Here is a 17,534-nt window from a genome sequence, read left to right as displayed (position 1 = left end):
GTGGACCCTGGCTCCCTGCAGCTGTGGCTGGGTGGCTGCAGCCCACCCTGCCAGCCTAAGGGTTCCAGGACCCACACAGGAGTGGCAGGGTGCTGGGCCCATGCTGTGCTCACCCTGTCTCAGCAGATGTGGCAGCAGGGCTCACCCTTTGGGGTCAGGCAGAGGTGGGAGCTGCTGGCAGTGGCGTTCACCACCACCCTCCTCGGTGGAGGGCTTGGCTGGGGTGGGGTTTGGCTGCCCTGGCCTGGCCTGTGCTCTGGGGCTGGTGTCCCAGGCTGCTGACTGGCTATGGGGCAGAGCAGGTCCCCAGGCAGTGCCGGTGAGGGTTTCCCCCTGGCTGGCACACAGGGATGGGTGCCAGCAGGGCCACCAGCCAGCCTGGCTGCCAGCCGGCAGGGATACTGCACCGCCTTTCCTGCCACCAGCTCCCTGCGTGCTTCTTGTCAGCCAGTGTGTGTTGGAGGGTGCTGGCCCCTGTCACCCACTCTGGGGAGTGACTTAGGGCCACTATGGTATAACTGTCCCTTGCCATAGCTGGCTCCCTCCTGGGCCAGCAACTGTCACAAGAGCCAGCACATCCCATCAGAGATGCTCAGGTCCAAGACCCCTCTTTCCCAACCAAAAAACCCCACTAGTGTCCACCTCCACACCCATTCCTGCCGACGTGCCCCACACCAGCAGGTCTCATCCTGCTGGGACTGGGGCAGCCGGACTGACCTGACCCAGCCAGGGCCGTACCACTGCCCACATGGTGCTGGGCAGTGCTGGTGTCAAGGATGACACTAATTACTGTTTTTCCCTGCACCACGCCAGGGCTGGGTGGCCTCACAGGGTGGCCCTGACGCAAGCGCTGCCTGCCCGGCTGGCTCTGCCGGCGAGACGCGGCAGGAGGAAACGCTTGGGGACAGCCACAGTCACCCCAGTCACCCCATAGGAATCTGCCCGTGCTGCTGGGGCCACGCGTGGCATCACCGGCCTCCTCCCAACCTCTGCTGGCGTTTGGGCTCCTCCGGAGGCGGTTTGGCGGGTGGTAAAGTGGCTCTGCTGGTTTTTCTCCTTGCCGGCACCTGAGCCGGGTAGCGCGGCCGGGTCAAAGGGGCAGGAGCGGGATGGAGGGGCCAGCGAGCGTCCCAGGGAATGCAATAACCAGGCCTGCATTCCTCCAGGGCTGCTGCGGAAACTTTAATTAAATAGGGAGGGGAGCCCAGGAGGAGGTGGGAGCTGCGGCGGCGCGGGGTGGGTTGAAGGGGAGGAAGATTAAGGGCTTAATCCTGCATCTCCCCCGAGCTGGGTCTCGGAAGGAGGCATGTGCTGACATGGGCTTGTTTTGAGGGGGTGTAAGAGAGGGGAGCAGTGCCTGTGTCCTGCCTAGTGAAGGCATCATGTCCCTCCCTGCGATGACAGGGACAGAGCCCAGCGCCTGGCTTTTTGCAGGGCCTCTGTCCTGCCTGCGCCGGTGCCCGCCGGCCGAGGAGGCAGCCCACCGGCCTGGCCCCCTGCCGGCAACAACGGCGGCTTTGTTTGGTCTCAGGGCCTCGCTTGTCCGTGCGGGAAGGGACATCCTGGCTGTGTCGGGTTCACTGAGGACAATGGCTGTGTCCCCAAGTGGCGGGGAAGGGCAGGGACCCCCAGTGGGGCTCCTCCAGTCCATCCTGTGCAGGTGTCCCCCTGTGGTGCAGGGACGGTATTGGCCTTGTCCTTAAAACACTTAGCGGGTGTGAAGCGAGGTGTCCCCTGCCGAGTCCTTGCCCTGGGCAAGCAGCAGGATGGCCTCGCCTAGGGGGCTGCCGGCGGGGAGGGGGACACGGTGCTCCCACCCCAGTGGGCTGGCAGGGAAAGGCTGAGCTGGGACTGGGGAATCTGAGCCCAGATCCTCCCCACAGCCGGAAAATATGAATAATTCGGCAAATATCTGCGGTGCAGGCGCAGGGGAGCCCAGCCAAGGCAGCAGCAGGCCGCTGGCAGGGCGGTCTTAACACCTCCAGCAGAACCAGGGCCCCCTCTCCACCCTTGGGGACCCTCTGGGACATGGGGAGGCTGTTCCCCTGTCCCCCGTTTCAGAGGGGTGAGCACTCCAGTGAGCCTGAGCTTAGTTAACCCCTCGCTGCCTTGAAATAGCATCAGGGCAGGGAGGCGGTGTGCGGGCGGGATGCTGGCGTGTGCCGGCGGAGCGGGGTGATGCTGGAGGTGTGTGGGTGGAGCAGCCGTGCCAGCCTGCCCGGCACTTGTGGTGAGGCGGGGATGCGCGGCCGTGGCCGGGCCGGCCGAACCTGCCCGGAGCGGGAAGCCTGGCAGGCGGGGAGGAAATGCCAGCGTAATTAAAGGGACGAGAGAGAGACTCGGAGTCAGCAGCTGGTTGCAGCATGGGACACGTCAGCGAAACCCGAGCCTGGCATTGCAAAACCAGCCTTGGCCTCGCCAGCATCCCACAGGCCTGGCCATGCTCTGGCGCTGCCCACCCGGGCGGCCTGGCATGGTGGTGTCACCACAGCCATGCCCCGCACCCTGTGCCCAGGGCTTTGCCTGCCGGCCAGCACCTTTAGGCTGCTGGAGCCACCTCAATGGCTGGCACGGCAGTGAGGGGCACCGAGTCTGCCCCTAGCCCCCTTGGCCCAAAAAGCACTTCACAAGTGCTCCATGATGGCTTCTTGGCTCTGCTTGGTACTTGTGCCAAGCACCGATGGCTTTGCCATGATGTGAGGGTGCGGTGGGACCTGGCAGCAGCATCAGCAAGGGGGCTGGGGGGACTCAGTGACGGTGACCTCTGGACGTGGCACAGCTCCTCCCCGGCGTCAGGGGGCTGACGGCACGGGTCACGGCGGGGCAGGGCTGCTCGGCCAAGTGACTCAGGCGGCTGCGGTGACCCTGCCCAGCGGTGCAGGCACGCCCGGCCCGTGGGTGCACCCCACCCTGGGGAGGGCCCACCCGGGAAAGAGCTGAGGACAGAGCTGGTGGCCATGTTAACCTCGTCCAGCTGTGGGTGAGTGCCGGTGCCTTTGCGGCACGGAGGGCTGCGCTGGCTGGGGACGTAGCATGAGTCCAGTCCCTCCCACAGCCACCGGCGCAGTATGTCATGTCCCTGCACCAGACAGGGCCCCCCATAGCAGACGGGCGGCCAGGGCAGCCGGCACGTGCTGCTGCACAACCCGGCAGCCCCCTGCACAGTGAGGGCCCCTTGCGAGCCCCAGCTGGGGGTTGCCTGGAGCTTTGAAGAGCTCTGAGAAGAGGAGGAGGTGGTGATGGCTGGGAATGGGGAAGGGGCTGGCGGGGCAGGGTGCTGGTTGCACCCTCACATCCAGCAGCCTGGTGGGGTTCACCTCTCTCTGCAGGAGTCATCAGGTCCCCAGGCCAGGCCCAGATCCCGCTGCCATCTCCCTCATCTGTGCTAATTATTAATGTCATTAAAAGGGCTGAAAGACGGGGTTGAAAGAAAGAGGAGCCAGCCACCTCCAAAGCAAGGATATCAGCTGGGCACCTGCGGGCACTGGGACAGGGGTGGCTGCAGCCTCACTCACCCCAAGAGCATCCTCCCCTCCATCCCAGTCCAGGGTGCTGTGCTGGGTCTCTGGTGTGCTGTCAGTACAGGGAAGAGCAAGGTGACCTGCAGACCCCCTGGGACAGGAGCTAGCCTGAGGGTGGCTACGAGCCCCAGGACTGCGGGAATGCAGCCAGCTCTAAAGGGCACAGGAGGGACCCGTGGGGCAATGGAGCACCCGGCTCCTTCGGCCCTACAACCTGTGCCCCGGCCACCCTGGGTGCCCCTGTCTCTGAGGGGGATTGCTACCACCAGCAATGCGGGCAGGAGCAGAACCCTGGGTGCAGTTGCTGTGATGGCAGCACAAGCGAAGGGTTAAGTGGTGCTCAGTGTGCTGGGAGGGGCAGCTGGGCTCCCGCCCCTCTACTGGCTCCCAGAGCCCCCATGTTTGATTTGCACTCTGGGGTTCCAAGGAGAGGGGAGCATGGAGCTGGGTGGGCAGCCCACATGCTGCGTTGCTCTCAGCAGCTCTGTCCCAGGCCACAGCAGCACAGAGGAGACAGGAGTGCGGTGGGGACGTCCCTACTGCCTCCGCTGTCCCCTTGGGGCCGGAGGGTCCCAGTCAGGGTATGGGGAGATGGTTCTCACACCCCCACAGTGGCGTGAGAGACTGGGGGGGCTGAGGCAGCCCTGGCCTTGCCAGCCCAGGGCCACCCCGGCAGGGCCTGGCTCCTAACCCTTGGCTGCGTTTCTCTCTCCCGCAGAGCTGACACCATGAACCAGCTGATCCTTTGCACGCTGCTGCTCTTGGCCCCCGGGGAGCTGGCTGGGGCATGTCCCACAGGCTGCCAGTGCCAAGACCCCAAAACCATCCTATGCGCAGCCAGACGGGGTCACACCGTGCCCCAGGGGCTGCCCCCCAACACCCTCTCCCTCTATGTCTTTGAGAACGGCATCACAACGCTCAGCGAGGACAGCTTCGCAGGCCTGCCCGCCCTCCAGCTCCTGGACCTCTCACAAAACAAAATCACTAGCATCCAGAAAAACATCTTCCAGCCCCTGACAGAGCTGGTCAACTTGGACCTGTCCTCCAACCAGCTTCAGGAGATCACCAACGAGACCTTCCATGGGCTGCGGCTGCTGGAGAGGCTCTACCTGCAGAGGAACAGGATCCAGCACATCCACGCCGCTGCCTTTGACACGCTGGAGAACCTGCTGGAGCTGAAGCTGCAGAACAACCAGCTCTGGGCTGTGCCCCCCCTCGACCTGCCCAACCTCCTGCTACTGGACATCAGCTGGAACAAGATCCCCACCATTGCACCGGGGGCCTTCCATGCCGTCAACATCGAGTCCCTGAAGATTGCGGGGCTGGGCCTGACCAACTTAAATGAGGAACTCTTCCAGGCCCAGAACAACCTCCACGAGCTGGATGTCTCCGACAACCTGCTGGAGCGTGTCCCAGCAGTGCTGCGGCGCCTGGGGAGCCTCACCAAGCTCAACCTGGCTGGGAACGCCCGCATCTCCCAGCTGCCGGCAGAGGACTTCCACAACCTTCACAACCTCCAGGAGCTGGACATCAGCAACCTTAACATCAACACCATCCCTCGGGATTTCTCCAGCTTCTTCCCCAGGCTGCGAGCCGTAACGGCAGCTGGCAACCCCTTCAACTGCATCTGCCCGATGAGCTGGCTGGTGCAGTGGGTGAATGCAAGTGGTGTGGTCCTGCGGCGGCCCGAGGAGACGCGCTGCCACTTCCCCCCCAAAAACTCTGGCAAGCTCCTCCACCACCTGCAGTATGCCGACTTCGGCTGCCCCACCACCACCACCACCACGCCCCCTACCACCCTGCGCCCCACCACCCTGCCGCCGCCCCCGCCGCTCCCCACCAGCAGCCACCCGGCGCCGCAGCCCAGCACTGCTGCTCCCACCCTGGGGGCCGGGGCCCCCCAGGGCAGCTCCACACTGGTGCCCTTCAGTGGTCCTCTGATTCCCAGCAGCCCCCCGCCACCCATCTGTCCCCCTCGCACGTGTCTGAACGGTGGCACCTGCCACCTGGGTGCCCAAAACCACCTAGAGTGCCTGTGCCCAGAGGGTTTTGCTGGGGCGTACTGCCAGGTGGAGGTGAGGGGAATGACGCCGTCCCCAGCCACACCATCCCCACCGCTCGGACGGCAGATCAGCATCACGCAGGTCAGCAGCACCTCCCTTAAAGTGGACTTGCAGAACTACATCCAGTCCAAAGCGCAGCTGAAGGGCATTCGCTTGAGCTACCGAAACCTTTCCGGGCCGGACAAGCGGCCAGTGATGCTGCGTTTGCCAGCGTCGCTCTCAGAGTACACGGTGCGGGCGCTGAAGCCCAACTGCACCTACCGCGTCTGCATCGGGGCCCTGGGCGACAAGGTCTCCAAGGAGGAGCACTGCGCCGAGGCGCAGACCTTGCCAGTGAGCCACCAGAAGCACTCCCCGGTCACCCAGAGCAAGGACAGCAACCTGGCCCTGATGATCGTCCCGGCGCTGGCTGCCGCGCTGCTGCTGGTGGTGGTGGTGACAGCTGGCGTGTACTACTGCCGGCAGCGCCGGGCAAAGGCACACGCTGGCGCCGGGGTGGATGCCAGCCCGCTGGAGTTGGAAGGCGTGAAAGCCTGCCTGGAAAATGGGGATTTGAGCAGCCACGGCCACAAGGTGCCAGAGGCTGCGATGCTTTCTGGTGGCTCTGAGTGCGAGGTCCCACTCATGCAGTCGCACTACCCCAGCAACAACAACACCCCAGGGCACAAACCCTCCTATTTCTGAACTGGGCAGGATGTGGCTGCCGGGCAAAGGGAGCCCTGGATGGACAAGGGTTGAGCTCCAGCGGCGGCACCGGGGTGAGGAACGGCGAGGAGTTAACTGCATTTAGAAAGAAAAACCCCAAACCCATAATGTGCAATTTCCGAGAGGCTGCCACGCTTCAGGAGGAGACAGTAATTTTACCGCTCAGTGCCTTGATTTCTGTGACTATGTAGAATGTGGGTAGAGAAAGAGAAAGGGGGGTTTGGGTTTTTAATTTGGGGTTTGGGTGGGCTTTTTTAAGCTCCTGCTAAAAAGGAAGCTGCTGGTGACTCAGCTGAGGGACATCCACGTGCTGGTAACAAGGGTCCTTTAGCTGAGCGCAGCCTGTGACTCTCAACTCCCTGGAAGCTGATGTGAGCAATAAGGCCTGGCCGAGGTGCTGGGACCCTCGGGACCCCTGGGCTGAAGGAAGTGCCGAGCAGGCAAACCGGGAATTGAAGCTTTAAGAACTCTAAGAGAATATTTATACATTATTATTTCCCATTTCTTCTGGGAAAACCTTTTTTTTTTTTCTAGCACAGGTTTGTGTACATCTCTTTTGTAAGGCAGACCAGAAGGGCGTCTTTTTGTACAAAAAAGAAATAAATTAAAATAACGACAATGAAAATGTCTGTGCTCTTGCAGGCACTGCCTGTCCCGGGCAGGGGTGCGGGCAGCGTGGCGTGTCCCCCGCAGAGGAGCGGGAATGTCGGCCGCGTTTTCCCGTTGTTGTTGGCGAGCGCTGGGATGAGTCAGGGCAGGGGAGGGGGAGTTTTCCCAGCTCTGGGCAGTGGCACTGGGGAAGCTTCGCCCCCCCAGTGCTGCCCCCCACCGTGGGTGCTGAGGAGGGGTTCCCAAAACAGACGCCACGGGTTTGGAATCGGCCACTACCCTGTGCATCATCCAGCCTTACTTCATCCCTTCCTGCCTGCCAGATGGCTCCAGGGCCAGCAGCAGGACAAACAGCCCAGCCCCACAACCTCCTGACCTCCACCCCGGCAGCACGGGTACCCCCAAAGCACCCGTGACAAATGTTGGCCTGCTCAGTTTCCCCCTTAAAACGGGGGGCTGCAGCCAGAGCCGAGGCTTGAGGCCCCTGCAGTGAGCCCCCAGCACCGGGAACAGCCGGTTTTGTGCTGGGAGCTCGGCAGGTTCCCGCTGCCAAGTGGTTTCTGCTCCAACCCTCTGGTTTTAATCGTTTTCCAATCCTTTATCTTTCAGGCTGGAATTTTCCAGGTTGGGGCCCTGCCCGCCAAGGTATGTTTGATTTGGAGGGAATGAGCAAAAGTGGAGCTGAGGGTCACCGCTGTGCCGCGCGCTGCCGTCTGCACTGACCCGGCGGCTCTTCGGGAGGCACCGCGCTGCCGCAAGATTCGGCCCTGACCCCGCCAGCGCCCCGGTCCTGCTCGCCAGGCGCCGATGGCGGGAGGGAGTGGCTCTGGATGCAATTAGGGGTGCGGGGCGGTGGCGGGGGGGCGTCTGGCGCGGCCCCCCCGGCTCCCAGGTGGGCTTCCGGCAGGGCTGGCTCCCATTAGGGCTGGCGCAGCGGCAGGAGGGGCCCCTCGCCGGCGCGGGCGGGTCGGTGCGATGGCCACGCTCGCCCGCTCAAAGAGCCCATTGTGGTTCTCTCCCCACAGATTTTTCAAATTAACATCCCAAATTCCTCCGAAAATTGCTGCTGTGTAAATATTTTCACTGCGAGCTTTGTATATTTTCCAGCCCCGTGAGGAGGAGAGAAGAAAAGTCCCCGCCAGAGCTGTGGCCTCGTGCCGGGTGCCCCCGCCACGGTGCCCCGGGCCCAGCCGGGGGCAGGGTCTGTCCCAGCGCGTCCCCTCCTTGGCACTGGGCTGCAAGGGACCAGCAGCAGGGACCCTGCAGTGGTCCTTGAGCCCCATCCCTCCTGGCCCCTTACTTTCCCCTCTGCTGCTTGGCTTTGTGATGTGCCCTTCCTCTAATGAAGCTATTTTTCCCACTTGCAATTAGCTGGAGATTTGCAGGGGACCCCCCACATGCCAGGTGGGTGCTGGGGACCCCCACGACCCCTCAGCCCATCCTGTTTCCCCTGGGAGACTTCCAGCAGCTCCAAAGTGACGGCAGCTGCGGTGGAGGTGCCACCCTGGCTGCCCCAGCATGGCGGGGACCTGGTTAGGTGCAGCGCAGCCAGGACACCCCGAGTCGAGGTTTTCACAGTGGCTCAGTGGAGCTGGGACCTGTGGGGAAGGGGTTGGAGCAGCACTGGGAGGGCAGCGGGGCTCAGCCCCACAGGGAGGGGTACGGCCGTACTGTGGGCAGGGCTTGGTGCCCCGTGGGGTTTGGATCCCCCTGCTGACACCACGTCTGCACCCAGGCGCCTCCACGGGAGCTCAGCAGTACCCAAAGTGTGCCCTCCCAGCCCCCGAGCCCCCACGGTTCCCGAACCCGAGCACAAAAGTCCCCCCTGCTGCTGCCAGCCTCGGCGCACGCCAGGAGCAGCACATCGTGCGGTGCTGCTAATTCCTCTGAGCTGAATCAGCGCCGGGGAAAGATTGCAAAACCCCCTGAAATGAACCCAAAACCCAAATTCTCCCTTGCTATGTTATCCAGCGGGGCCGGCAACTGAAAGCCCTGGCCAGGAGCCACTGGCAGGATGGGGGGGCTCGGTGGGGAGCCGCAATGGGAGGAGCTTTGCTGGGGTGAGTCCTGCTGCCCACAGCGCTGTCCCAGCCCTGCCTGGTGCAGGCAGTGTCCTGCCTGGAGGTCTCTGGCCTCCAGAGACACATCCCTGCCCTCGTCATTGCCCCATGGAAACCAAAGCCTGGTCTCCTGGGTCACCCAGGTCCCCATGGCTGGAGCAGAGTCCTGGGGGCACAGGCCACCTCCGTGTAGAGTGCTGGGGAGTCCCTGTCCCTGCTCCCCTGGGCAAGGGCATGTGCCCATCCCACAGCCCCATGCACTGCTGCAAAGCATCGGCTGCCGGGAAGAGCTTGTGGAGAGGCAGAAATCCTGACGGCTTCCTGGAAAGCTGGGGAGGCTGGAGCTGAGAAGCACTGTCCAGCCATGGGAGTGATGGTGGGCAGAGGCCACAGCTCATCTGGGAGCCATTTCAGCATGGCCACCGCTCGCTGCCTTCCCGCCTGAGCGGCCCCACGCACGGCACCAGGCTATTTTTACATGGTATAATTACCGGGGCAGGCAGCGGAGCTGGGCGGCCACAACAGTATTAACTCCTTCGTCTGGCTGCCCAGGAGCATCTTGACCCATGGGGATGAGTCCCACTGGGGCGACACCTGATGGGGCAGCCTCTCCCAGCTCCTCATGTCTGAGGGTGGCAGCCAAGCACAGTTGGGGCAGCAGGAAAAGCCCCTTCCCTGCTGATGGGGAGCAGCTGCCAGCCCAGGCACCTGTGCGAGGAGAGGGTGAGGGCAGGGGTCTGCAGGGGGATGGAGATGGGCACGGGAATGGACCTGTGCTGCTTAGGGCTCTGCCACCAAGACCTGACCACTGGAGTAGATGCTGTCAGAGGCAACCCCAAAAGGGCTGCTAAGTCCCAGGAGAAAGCAGTGCACAGGGTGTTGGGGCCAAGCGGGACAGAAGCAGGACCAGCCATCAAGGTCCCATTAAAGCTGGTGACCTGGGAAAGGTGGCAGAGGGACGGTGGAGACACGTGCCTCGGTGGGGACACGTGCCTTGGTGCACATGTGGGCTGGAGCTGGGAGATGTCAAGCTGCAAGCCTGGCCCCCATGAGGCCTCTCAGCTGCGAGCTTTGGCTGGGGCAGGGGCAGCAGGTGGCTGCTGAGGGCTGAGCACCCCTGGGCAGCATCCCCAGGAACTGCCTGGGCCCCTCCACGTCCTGCTCCAGTGCTGTGAGAGCCAAAGAGCCCCGAATCCCTCCACAAACACCCTGCTGTGCTGGATCCCTGCCACGGGGAGGTCCCAGCTCCAGCACCTCGCAGCTCTGGGGGGCTTTGCACCGTGCAGCACGGTGAGGATCCGGCTGTCCCCATCTCTCAGCCCTCACTACCATCCTGCCCCACAGGGCTCTGCCCAGCGCCGGCACACACCATGGGGACACAGCTCCATGGGACCTTGGCAGACCTGGTCACCTCGGCTCTACTGATCCAGATGAACCCTGAGCTGGCAGCAGCATGGGCGAGCGGGCACCCCCAGCCTCCCTGGAGACATTTTTGGGACACCAAAAGATGCAGTGACAAAAGGGAGCCATTGTTTTCACCATCCCCAGCACAGTGATGGCACCGTCCCCATGCAGCCCTGCGCCAGCCACCAGGCGAGCGGCAGCGGGGTCTGGTCGCTGACCCCAAGTCAGAGCTGGTAACCCAACCCCACCAGTGCTGGTTGCAATTTAGGGCAACAATAACGTATTGAGGCCCCTTCCTGGCTCCTGCCCTGCTGCTCCTTGATCTAATTAAAGGGGGCTGGGATGGAAGACAAAACCGAGTCAAAGGGAGCGGCGGGTACCCGAAGGCAGCACGTTGAGGACCATGGTGCTGAGAGGGGCCGGGGCCACCTGTCCCTCCTAACACCAGCCCCCTTGGGGGTCTGGGTGTTGGTGTGGGGTCAGCCCCTGAGCACAGCCCTTGCTTTGAAAATGAGGTTTACAGTGTTGGAAAGATATCGCCTGCTCAGGATTTGGGATGAGGGTCTCCCAAAACACACTTGTTGATGTGGGGGTGAATGGGGCTGGTGCCCCCCACTGTTTGCCCTCTTCCTCTGGGCAGGGGTGCAGCCACCCCACGGGGTTCAGTGTGCTGTGGGCATTCGGGTGAGCACGCTGGGCACGTCCCCTGCCTTGGGGCACACCATGGCCCTACTTTGGGGTACCATGGGGTGCCCAGGATGTGTTGGTGCCGGCTCGGCGTGCAGAGGTCCCCATGGCAGGGAGTGGTGGGGACGCGGTGGGGACGCGGTGGGGACGCGGTGGGGACGGAGGCTTCCCTTCCTGCCGGCCCGGCGTCAGTAATGAATGGTATGAGTTTCCTGCCGCCCACTGATTGCTTCCTCAAAGAGCCTCAACGAGCTGCTGCTGCTGCCCGCAGCTCCCAGCACGGCCCACAGCATGGGCGGCACCGCCACGCTGCCGCAGGGTCCCCGATGCCCCCACAGCCACAGCAGAGATCCACAGGGGGTACCCCAGCCCCACAAATGCTCTGCCAGCCCCACAGCGCTGAGTTGCTGTCTCTGGAACAGCAACATCCAGCACCCTCACACTGAACCTGACCTGTGCCTGCAGCTCCCCTCTTTGGGCACTGCCTGTAGGGGGGACCCTGTGACCCACAAGCCCCCCAACCCCTGCCCTAGCCACAGCTCTGGGGCTCCCGAGCATCACAGTCCCACCAGCCCCCCGTCATCATGGCTCTGGTGGAGGGAGAGCACGGCCCCCACTCAGCACTCACTGCTGGGAGCCAGCCCAAATCCCCCTCCGCCATTTGTCATCCCCACCAGATTTATCGCTGGGGAGTGGTTGGGGCTGCAAGTGTGGCTGGCCCCGACGCGGCTGCCTAAAAAAAGCACCTCCTGCTCCTTGGCGGCTCCCTGGTACAGGGAGGAGGGGTCCGCTCACCCCCACCGCCTCCAGTCGGGGGGACGCATCCCCCTCTCCGTATCTCCCCGCCACGCAGCCGCAAGCCGGCAGAGCCCTGGCGTGACACGCAGGCAGCGCCGCCAGCTGCATTCCTGGCGGCCGATAAACCCGGCAGCCAAAATAACTGCAGCCTGCGCAGAGGGGGCTGAGCACAGCCCTGCGGCTGCATCCAATTTAGCCGGGCGGGCTCGCCCCGGCCCAGCGCCGGCAGGGAGGCCCACGCGCACGGGGTGCGAGAAGCAGCGGGATCTGGGGCAATTCCCACTGAATTCACTGCTGGCAGCAATAAGGGACCCTAAAATGTTCCCTTGCACCATGCTGTGTGCCCCGGCCTCCCTCAGGAGTGTTCACTCTGGACACTAATGATAGCTGGCCATCAAGGCTGGGTGTGCAACCCCGTGGCTGCGTTTGCCCTTTGTGGCGGCAGAGCTGGGGAGCAGAAGAGCTGCGAGCCTTCACCCCAGGAGCTCGCAGGAGGGTGATGGATGCTCGCACCTGGGGCTGCTCCCCCAGCCACTGTACCAGCACCTCCCCACCGTGCCCGTGGCTGATCCTTTCCCCTCTGGGTAGTCCCAAATGCTGCCAGCGCCAGCTCGGACCTGACACCTCGGCCAAGGTCCAGCCCTGCTGTCACAGCTCACTCAGCTCATTGCCAGAGGCAATGCCGACCACCCAGCCTGCTCCGGCATCCCGGCCCACCATGGAGTCAGCCCAGTGTGGGTCCTGGTACCCCTGTGCTTTGCCAGCAGCGCTGGGGAGAGGTGGCGGCTTCCAGCGCAAACCAGCAAGGACTTTGTCCCAAGCCCCCACCACTCTGGGTGGATTAAGGTGCTGCCTTCTCCTGCTCCTTCGCCCATTTGCCCGCACGCACTGTGATGCTGGGCCAGCTTGCTGGGCGCTGTGGGAGAGGCCAGGCTGGGTCTAACTAGAGCATTCCTCACCTCAGCAGAGCCCCGCAGACAGGAGATGGCTCCATCGTGCCTTGACAAGGGGCACTGACCCCTTACAGCTGCTAAAGCTGCTCTTCTACTTCCCCAAGGGACGCTCAGTGAGCACGGCTCTACCGCCGGCCTGCCCACGGCTGGCTGGGCAGCCGCCACAGCATCGCGGCACAAAGCACCGTGGCCCCACCGCAGGCAGGGGGTTGGAGCCGAGCCGCTCCAGCGTATGGGCAGCACAAAAGGGATTTGCTCGCCCGCAGCATCTTGTCGTGCCACCCCAGTGCACATGCCCACCTGGCTAGCAGCCACCTCAGACACTGTCCCCAGCAGTGCCACCACCCACCACAGTGCTGCGGAGCACCTGTCTCACCCCAGTGCTACCGGGGACACAGCCACGCCATTCCCAGCACTGCCAGTGCCCTCCTGTCACACCCAAAACTGTGCTGGGGATGCAGCCACGCCAACCCCAGCCTTGTCCCTGGCTTTGCGGCCAAGCACTGCCAGTGCCAGCAGCTCTCTGCCACCTCCTGCTCCACCACCGCCGCTCCGTGTGGGTCTTTGACCGTGGTGTCCCCACCATGCCACCCCATGTCACCACCACCCTCTTGCCCGCCTCACGGTGAGTCCCGATCCCTACCCGGGTGATGTGTCCAGTGCCATGGTGAATATTGCCCCGCTGAACCTCCGCGTGTCCCACAGCTTCACCTCCCGCTGCCGCATCTGCAGGGGCACAGACACAGTGTCGGTGGGTGCTGAGGCTGCAGCACCACCTCCCTTGCCAGCCAGCCTCCCTCTGTCCCCACTGAGGCCCCAGTCAGCTGATGAGGGGACCTCCTACTTTCATGGGGGACAGGCCACCCAAAAAAGCAGCTGGGGCCCTGGCACGGCTGCCACAGGGAGCAGGGCTGGGACATCACCTTGCTGGAGAGAAGCGTACCTGGCTGAACCCGATGGAGATGAGGCAATCGCTGGAGCCCATCCAGAGCAGCCGGGAGTCCTTGTTGTTCTCATGTCCCAGGACACTCTGCAAGGCACAGGAGACACGGCCGTGGGTATCACTGCTGGGCACGCCGCGTGGGACACGTGTCTTGCTGGTGGTGGCTGTGAACTGCCCCGGGGCTGAGCACACAGAGCCGGGCACTGGCTCCAACTCTGCTGGGAGATGCCCGTGGGCACAGCGCAGTGGGGACAGCCTGCAAGCGGTGACAGTCCTGAGCCCCCACCCTGTGCCGGTGCCGGCATGGTTGCTTTGTGGAGAAGCTGGCCTGGCTCTCGGTGAGCAGCCGAGGGTGACAGCAGGTAACGTGAGTGTGAGGGAGCACAGGACAGCTCCCTGGACCCCAGGGCTCTCCCCACAACCAGCGAGGGGTAAGGGGGCCAGTGTGCCACAAGGAAGCTGCTCCATGCTGGCAGGCATGAGAAGAGGCTTGGCCACGGCCACAGACGGACTTACTTCCCTGGCTGCATCCCAGGGCTCTCAATCCACGCTGAATCCCGGCTGCAGGAGCTGGTGACCCGCAAGTGTCTGGCTGCTACCGAAATACACGGCAAACTGAGCTGGACTGTGCCCCCTACACTGTCCTAACCCCCTGCAGCGCCGCTCCACCACTCCCCAGGTTCCCTGAGGGGCTGGGACCCCCAGCCCACACCACCACCTTGTCCTGCCCACCGTCCCCAGCCCAGGCTCCCCCTGAGGCCCCAGTGCCGCTCTGCCAGGGACGGGAAGGGAAGAGTTACGGCGGGGCTGGCGGCTGCTGCTGACTCCCATGTGGCCCCCAGATGGGTCCTGCGGCTCCCCACGTCCCAGCAGGAGCTGGCAGCCAGCACTCACCCCATGGCGCAGCCAGCGCTCGCAGCCCCCTTGCTCTCATTTGCCAAGCGCCAATAAACAACTACTAACGATTTCAGAGCTGGCATGGGAAACCACAGGGCTCTGCCAGAGCTAAAGCTGGCATGGCACTTCCGGCACCTCTGCACAGGGCCGTGGGGACTTGGTGTGGGGGGACTGAGTGTGGAGGCAGGAGGGACAGGGCTGGCACACTGGCCCCAGTGCCGGAGGAGCCACATCCCAGGGGCTGTGTCCCCCTTGCTGTGAGCACCCTGCACCACGGGCCATGACCACGCTATGACCACCAGCGAGGTTCTGTCACCGTGGCAACCTGGCGAGGGGGCACAGAGGTGCCATATCTCCCACCCCCTGCCAGAGCACCCCCACTGGGAGCAGCCTCCTCTGGCCCCGGGGGTGCCCGTTCTCCGGAGAATCCTGGGGCAGGAGAAGGCACACGGTGCCAAGCTCACCCTGTCTTGGCTCTGGCACATGAGCCCCCTCGCCAGCACAAACACGGTCCTGGCCAGCCCATGCAGCTCGCTTGGAAGAGGCAATGCTGGCCAAGCCAAGCCCGGCACTCCCAGCCGCGGCGGCAGGATGTGGGGCAGGAGGGGCCTGTCCCCCATCTCCAACATGCTGGCACCAGAGCCGTCTCCAGGAGGGGGAGAAGGGCCTGGAGAAGGGATCACGTCCTGGGATTGGTGCCGAGAGGGATGGAAACCCCGGGAACCAGGGCCAGCCTGCTCGGCAGCCAGGAGAGCACTTCTGCACCTGAGTCCTGTGGCTGTGGCAGCCAAAACTCCACAGCTGGAGATTCAATAGGTGACCACACCAGCCCTGCCGGCCCCCCGGCCCATCCAGCACTGCACCTGAGGCCGGCGGTGGGTGGCAGCTCCCCAGGGCTGGCAGAGCGCAGGGCAATGCTGCTTCCAGCCCCTGGTGTGCCGGCTGTGGCGCGGGGCCATGTTTTCTGCATTAGTTCCATCCCAGCTGCGCAGCACGTATGGCAGCAAGTATGCAGGGAGGCCGGGGTGCTCTGCTTTCGGCGGTGGCTCAGCCACCCATCTGTGCAGATGTTGCCAGAGGTGAGCACATAGGGCTGGATGGCAGTCAGTCCTGCGGGGGTTCCTGAGGAACCCCTGCCCTGTGTCCTCTCCCCGGGTGCTGAGGGTGGTGTGACCTGGCACCGATGGGGGACACTGGTGTGGTTCGGTCAGCTGAGAGCCCTGGGGCAGCTGTGGGGTGCTGTGGGTTGCTGGGAATGGCAGAGCTGGGCAAGGACCCTGGCACCCAGCCCAGGGCGATGCTGGGACCCCACTGTGTCCCTGGAGCAGGGGACCAGCCGCAGCCTGAGGGACCAGTTTCCCTCCAGAGCTGCTCGTACCCTGGCAGGCTGAGAGGAGGCCCCCAGCTCCAGGTTGGCACGTGAGGAGCCAAGGAGGGCGCCCAGCTCCCCGGCCACACCAGCACCAAGGCAGCTCAGTCTCCTCCAGCCAACTGTATGGGTCCAGCCCAGCTGGTTTTAGGCAGCCCAGACTGGGGGGAGCTTGTGCTCCCTCCTCAGAGCTGGATCAGCTGCATGGGGAGGGTTTTCCAGCACCATCCCTCTCCCCATCTGAAGCCATCCCTCCGTCCCAGCACAGGCTGGGGTACAGTGCCTGTACCCATGGGAGTCCCCAGCCCCACTCCCGTCACAGCCCCGCAGCACTCTGCTGCGGGATGCGGGGGCTGCGAGGGGCCAGCGCCGGGGAGCAGGGCCGGCCTGTTGGATGCAGCTGTTGGCAGTGATGCCGCGGTGGGGCCAGGGGAGCTGGGAACAGCTGCCTGCAGGGAGCGACTGCCTTTGGCTGCCTGGGAGAGCCCCACACAGCAAACGCTGCTCTGGGGCTGGGGCAATCCTGGGGTGATCTCTGGGGGGCTCCCTGCCTCTGGGGATAGTGCTATCCTCAGCCGGGATGCGGGGCTGGGGCTGGGGAGCCCAGGGGATGGATGGAGGGGAGGTAACTGGGAGGGTCACAGCTCTGCCCTTGGAGGCTGGCAGGGGCCAGCCCAGCACTGCCCTGCCCATGCCCGTGGCTGGCAGAGCATGGACATGGCGGGCAGACCATGGGCATCTGACCCCTACGGGAAGCAGCCCCAGCAAGGGAACTGCATGGGCACAGGAGGCACCAGAGCTGGGCTGAGCCAGCCCTTCGCCAGCGGGTGACCGTGCAGGAGGGGTCCCCCCAGATCATGGTACCACGGGGCAGACAACTCCTGTCCATACCAAAAAGATAGGTCCATGCACATGGGGGGAAGCCATCGCTCTCCAAACCCCAGGAGGCAGGAGGAAGGGCTTCCTGGGGAGCCGAGGGGGTTAACCACAGCACTGCACCCTCCTCCAGCACAAGAATGTGAGTGATCTCCCTCTGTTGCCAAATCCTGGTTACTCCAGAGGTGGCCAGGAGAGCAGAACAGCCTCTCCCAGTCTGGCCCCGCTCCTGGTCTCTGCCCAGGGCTCAGGGAGATCGTGAGCTTCCACCCGCCACTGGGTGTGCAGGGACTCAGCCGCCGCACCCGGAGGCAGCGATGCCCCGGCAGCCATCACGCTACCTGCTGACGGGTGTGGGGTCACGGTACTGTGGTGACCCCCCACCCCAGGGAGCCAGGCACCGCCAGTGCCGAGCAGGCTCTGCCTCTTCCAGCACAGCCCCTGCCCCCCACAGCCCCTCCTGCCTTGGAGATGTCCCAGAGGATGCTGCGGGCCCAGCAAGGGCAGGAAGGTGAAGTGGGGCCCTCACCGGGACAGCCCCACCTCGGCAGGGATGCTCAGGAGTGGGGCTGGGACTGGATTGGGTCTACGTGGGCTGGGCAGACTGCAGCCCCCATCCACATCCACTTCTCCCCTCCCGCAGCTCATC

The 17,534-nt window shown here is 64.1% G+C and overlaps 2 protein-coding genes across 2 annotated transcripts in view; one reads left to right on the top strand and one right to left on the bottom strand.

Annotated features, from left to right (window-relative positions):
* LOC308046251 (coronin-7-like) overlaps window positions 1-17,534 on the bottom strand; it is a gene marked incomplete at both ends in the record, with an annotated part of 36,988 nt that overhangs the window by 7,006 nt on the left and 12,448 nt on the right. The window contains 2 exons of the mRNA XM_080353980.1: window positions 13,444-13,526; window positions 13,744-13,830. Coding sequence (XP_080210106.1) covers window positions 13,444-13,526; window positions 13,744-13,830 — 170 coding nt within the window. The remainder of the gene's footprint in view (window positions 1-13,443; window positions 13,527-13,743; window positions 13,831-17,534) is intronic.
* VASN (vasorin) lies at window positions 4,244-6,268 on the top strand (the record flags this gene model as incomplete). Its single annotated transcript, XM_080354305.1, has 1 exon — window positions 4,244-6,268. Exon 1 carries the CDS (start codon window positions 4,250-4,252, stop codon window positions 6,266-6,268), a length of 2,019 nt encoding a protein of 672 aa, XP_080210431.1. The 5' UTR covers window positions 4,244-4,249.

The sequence above is a fragment of the Nesoenas mayeri genome, assembly GCF_963082525.1.
Source record: "Nesoenas mayeri genome assembly, chromosome: 15".
Classification (NCBI taxonomy): Eukaryota; Metazoa; Chordata; class Aves; order Columbiformes; family Columbidae; genus Nesoenas; species Nesoenas mayeri.
Note: the sequence above shows the minus strand (reverse complement) of the source record. Positions and strands in the feature narration are given on the sequence as shown.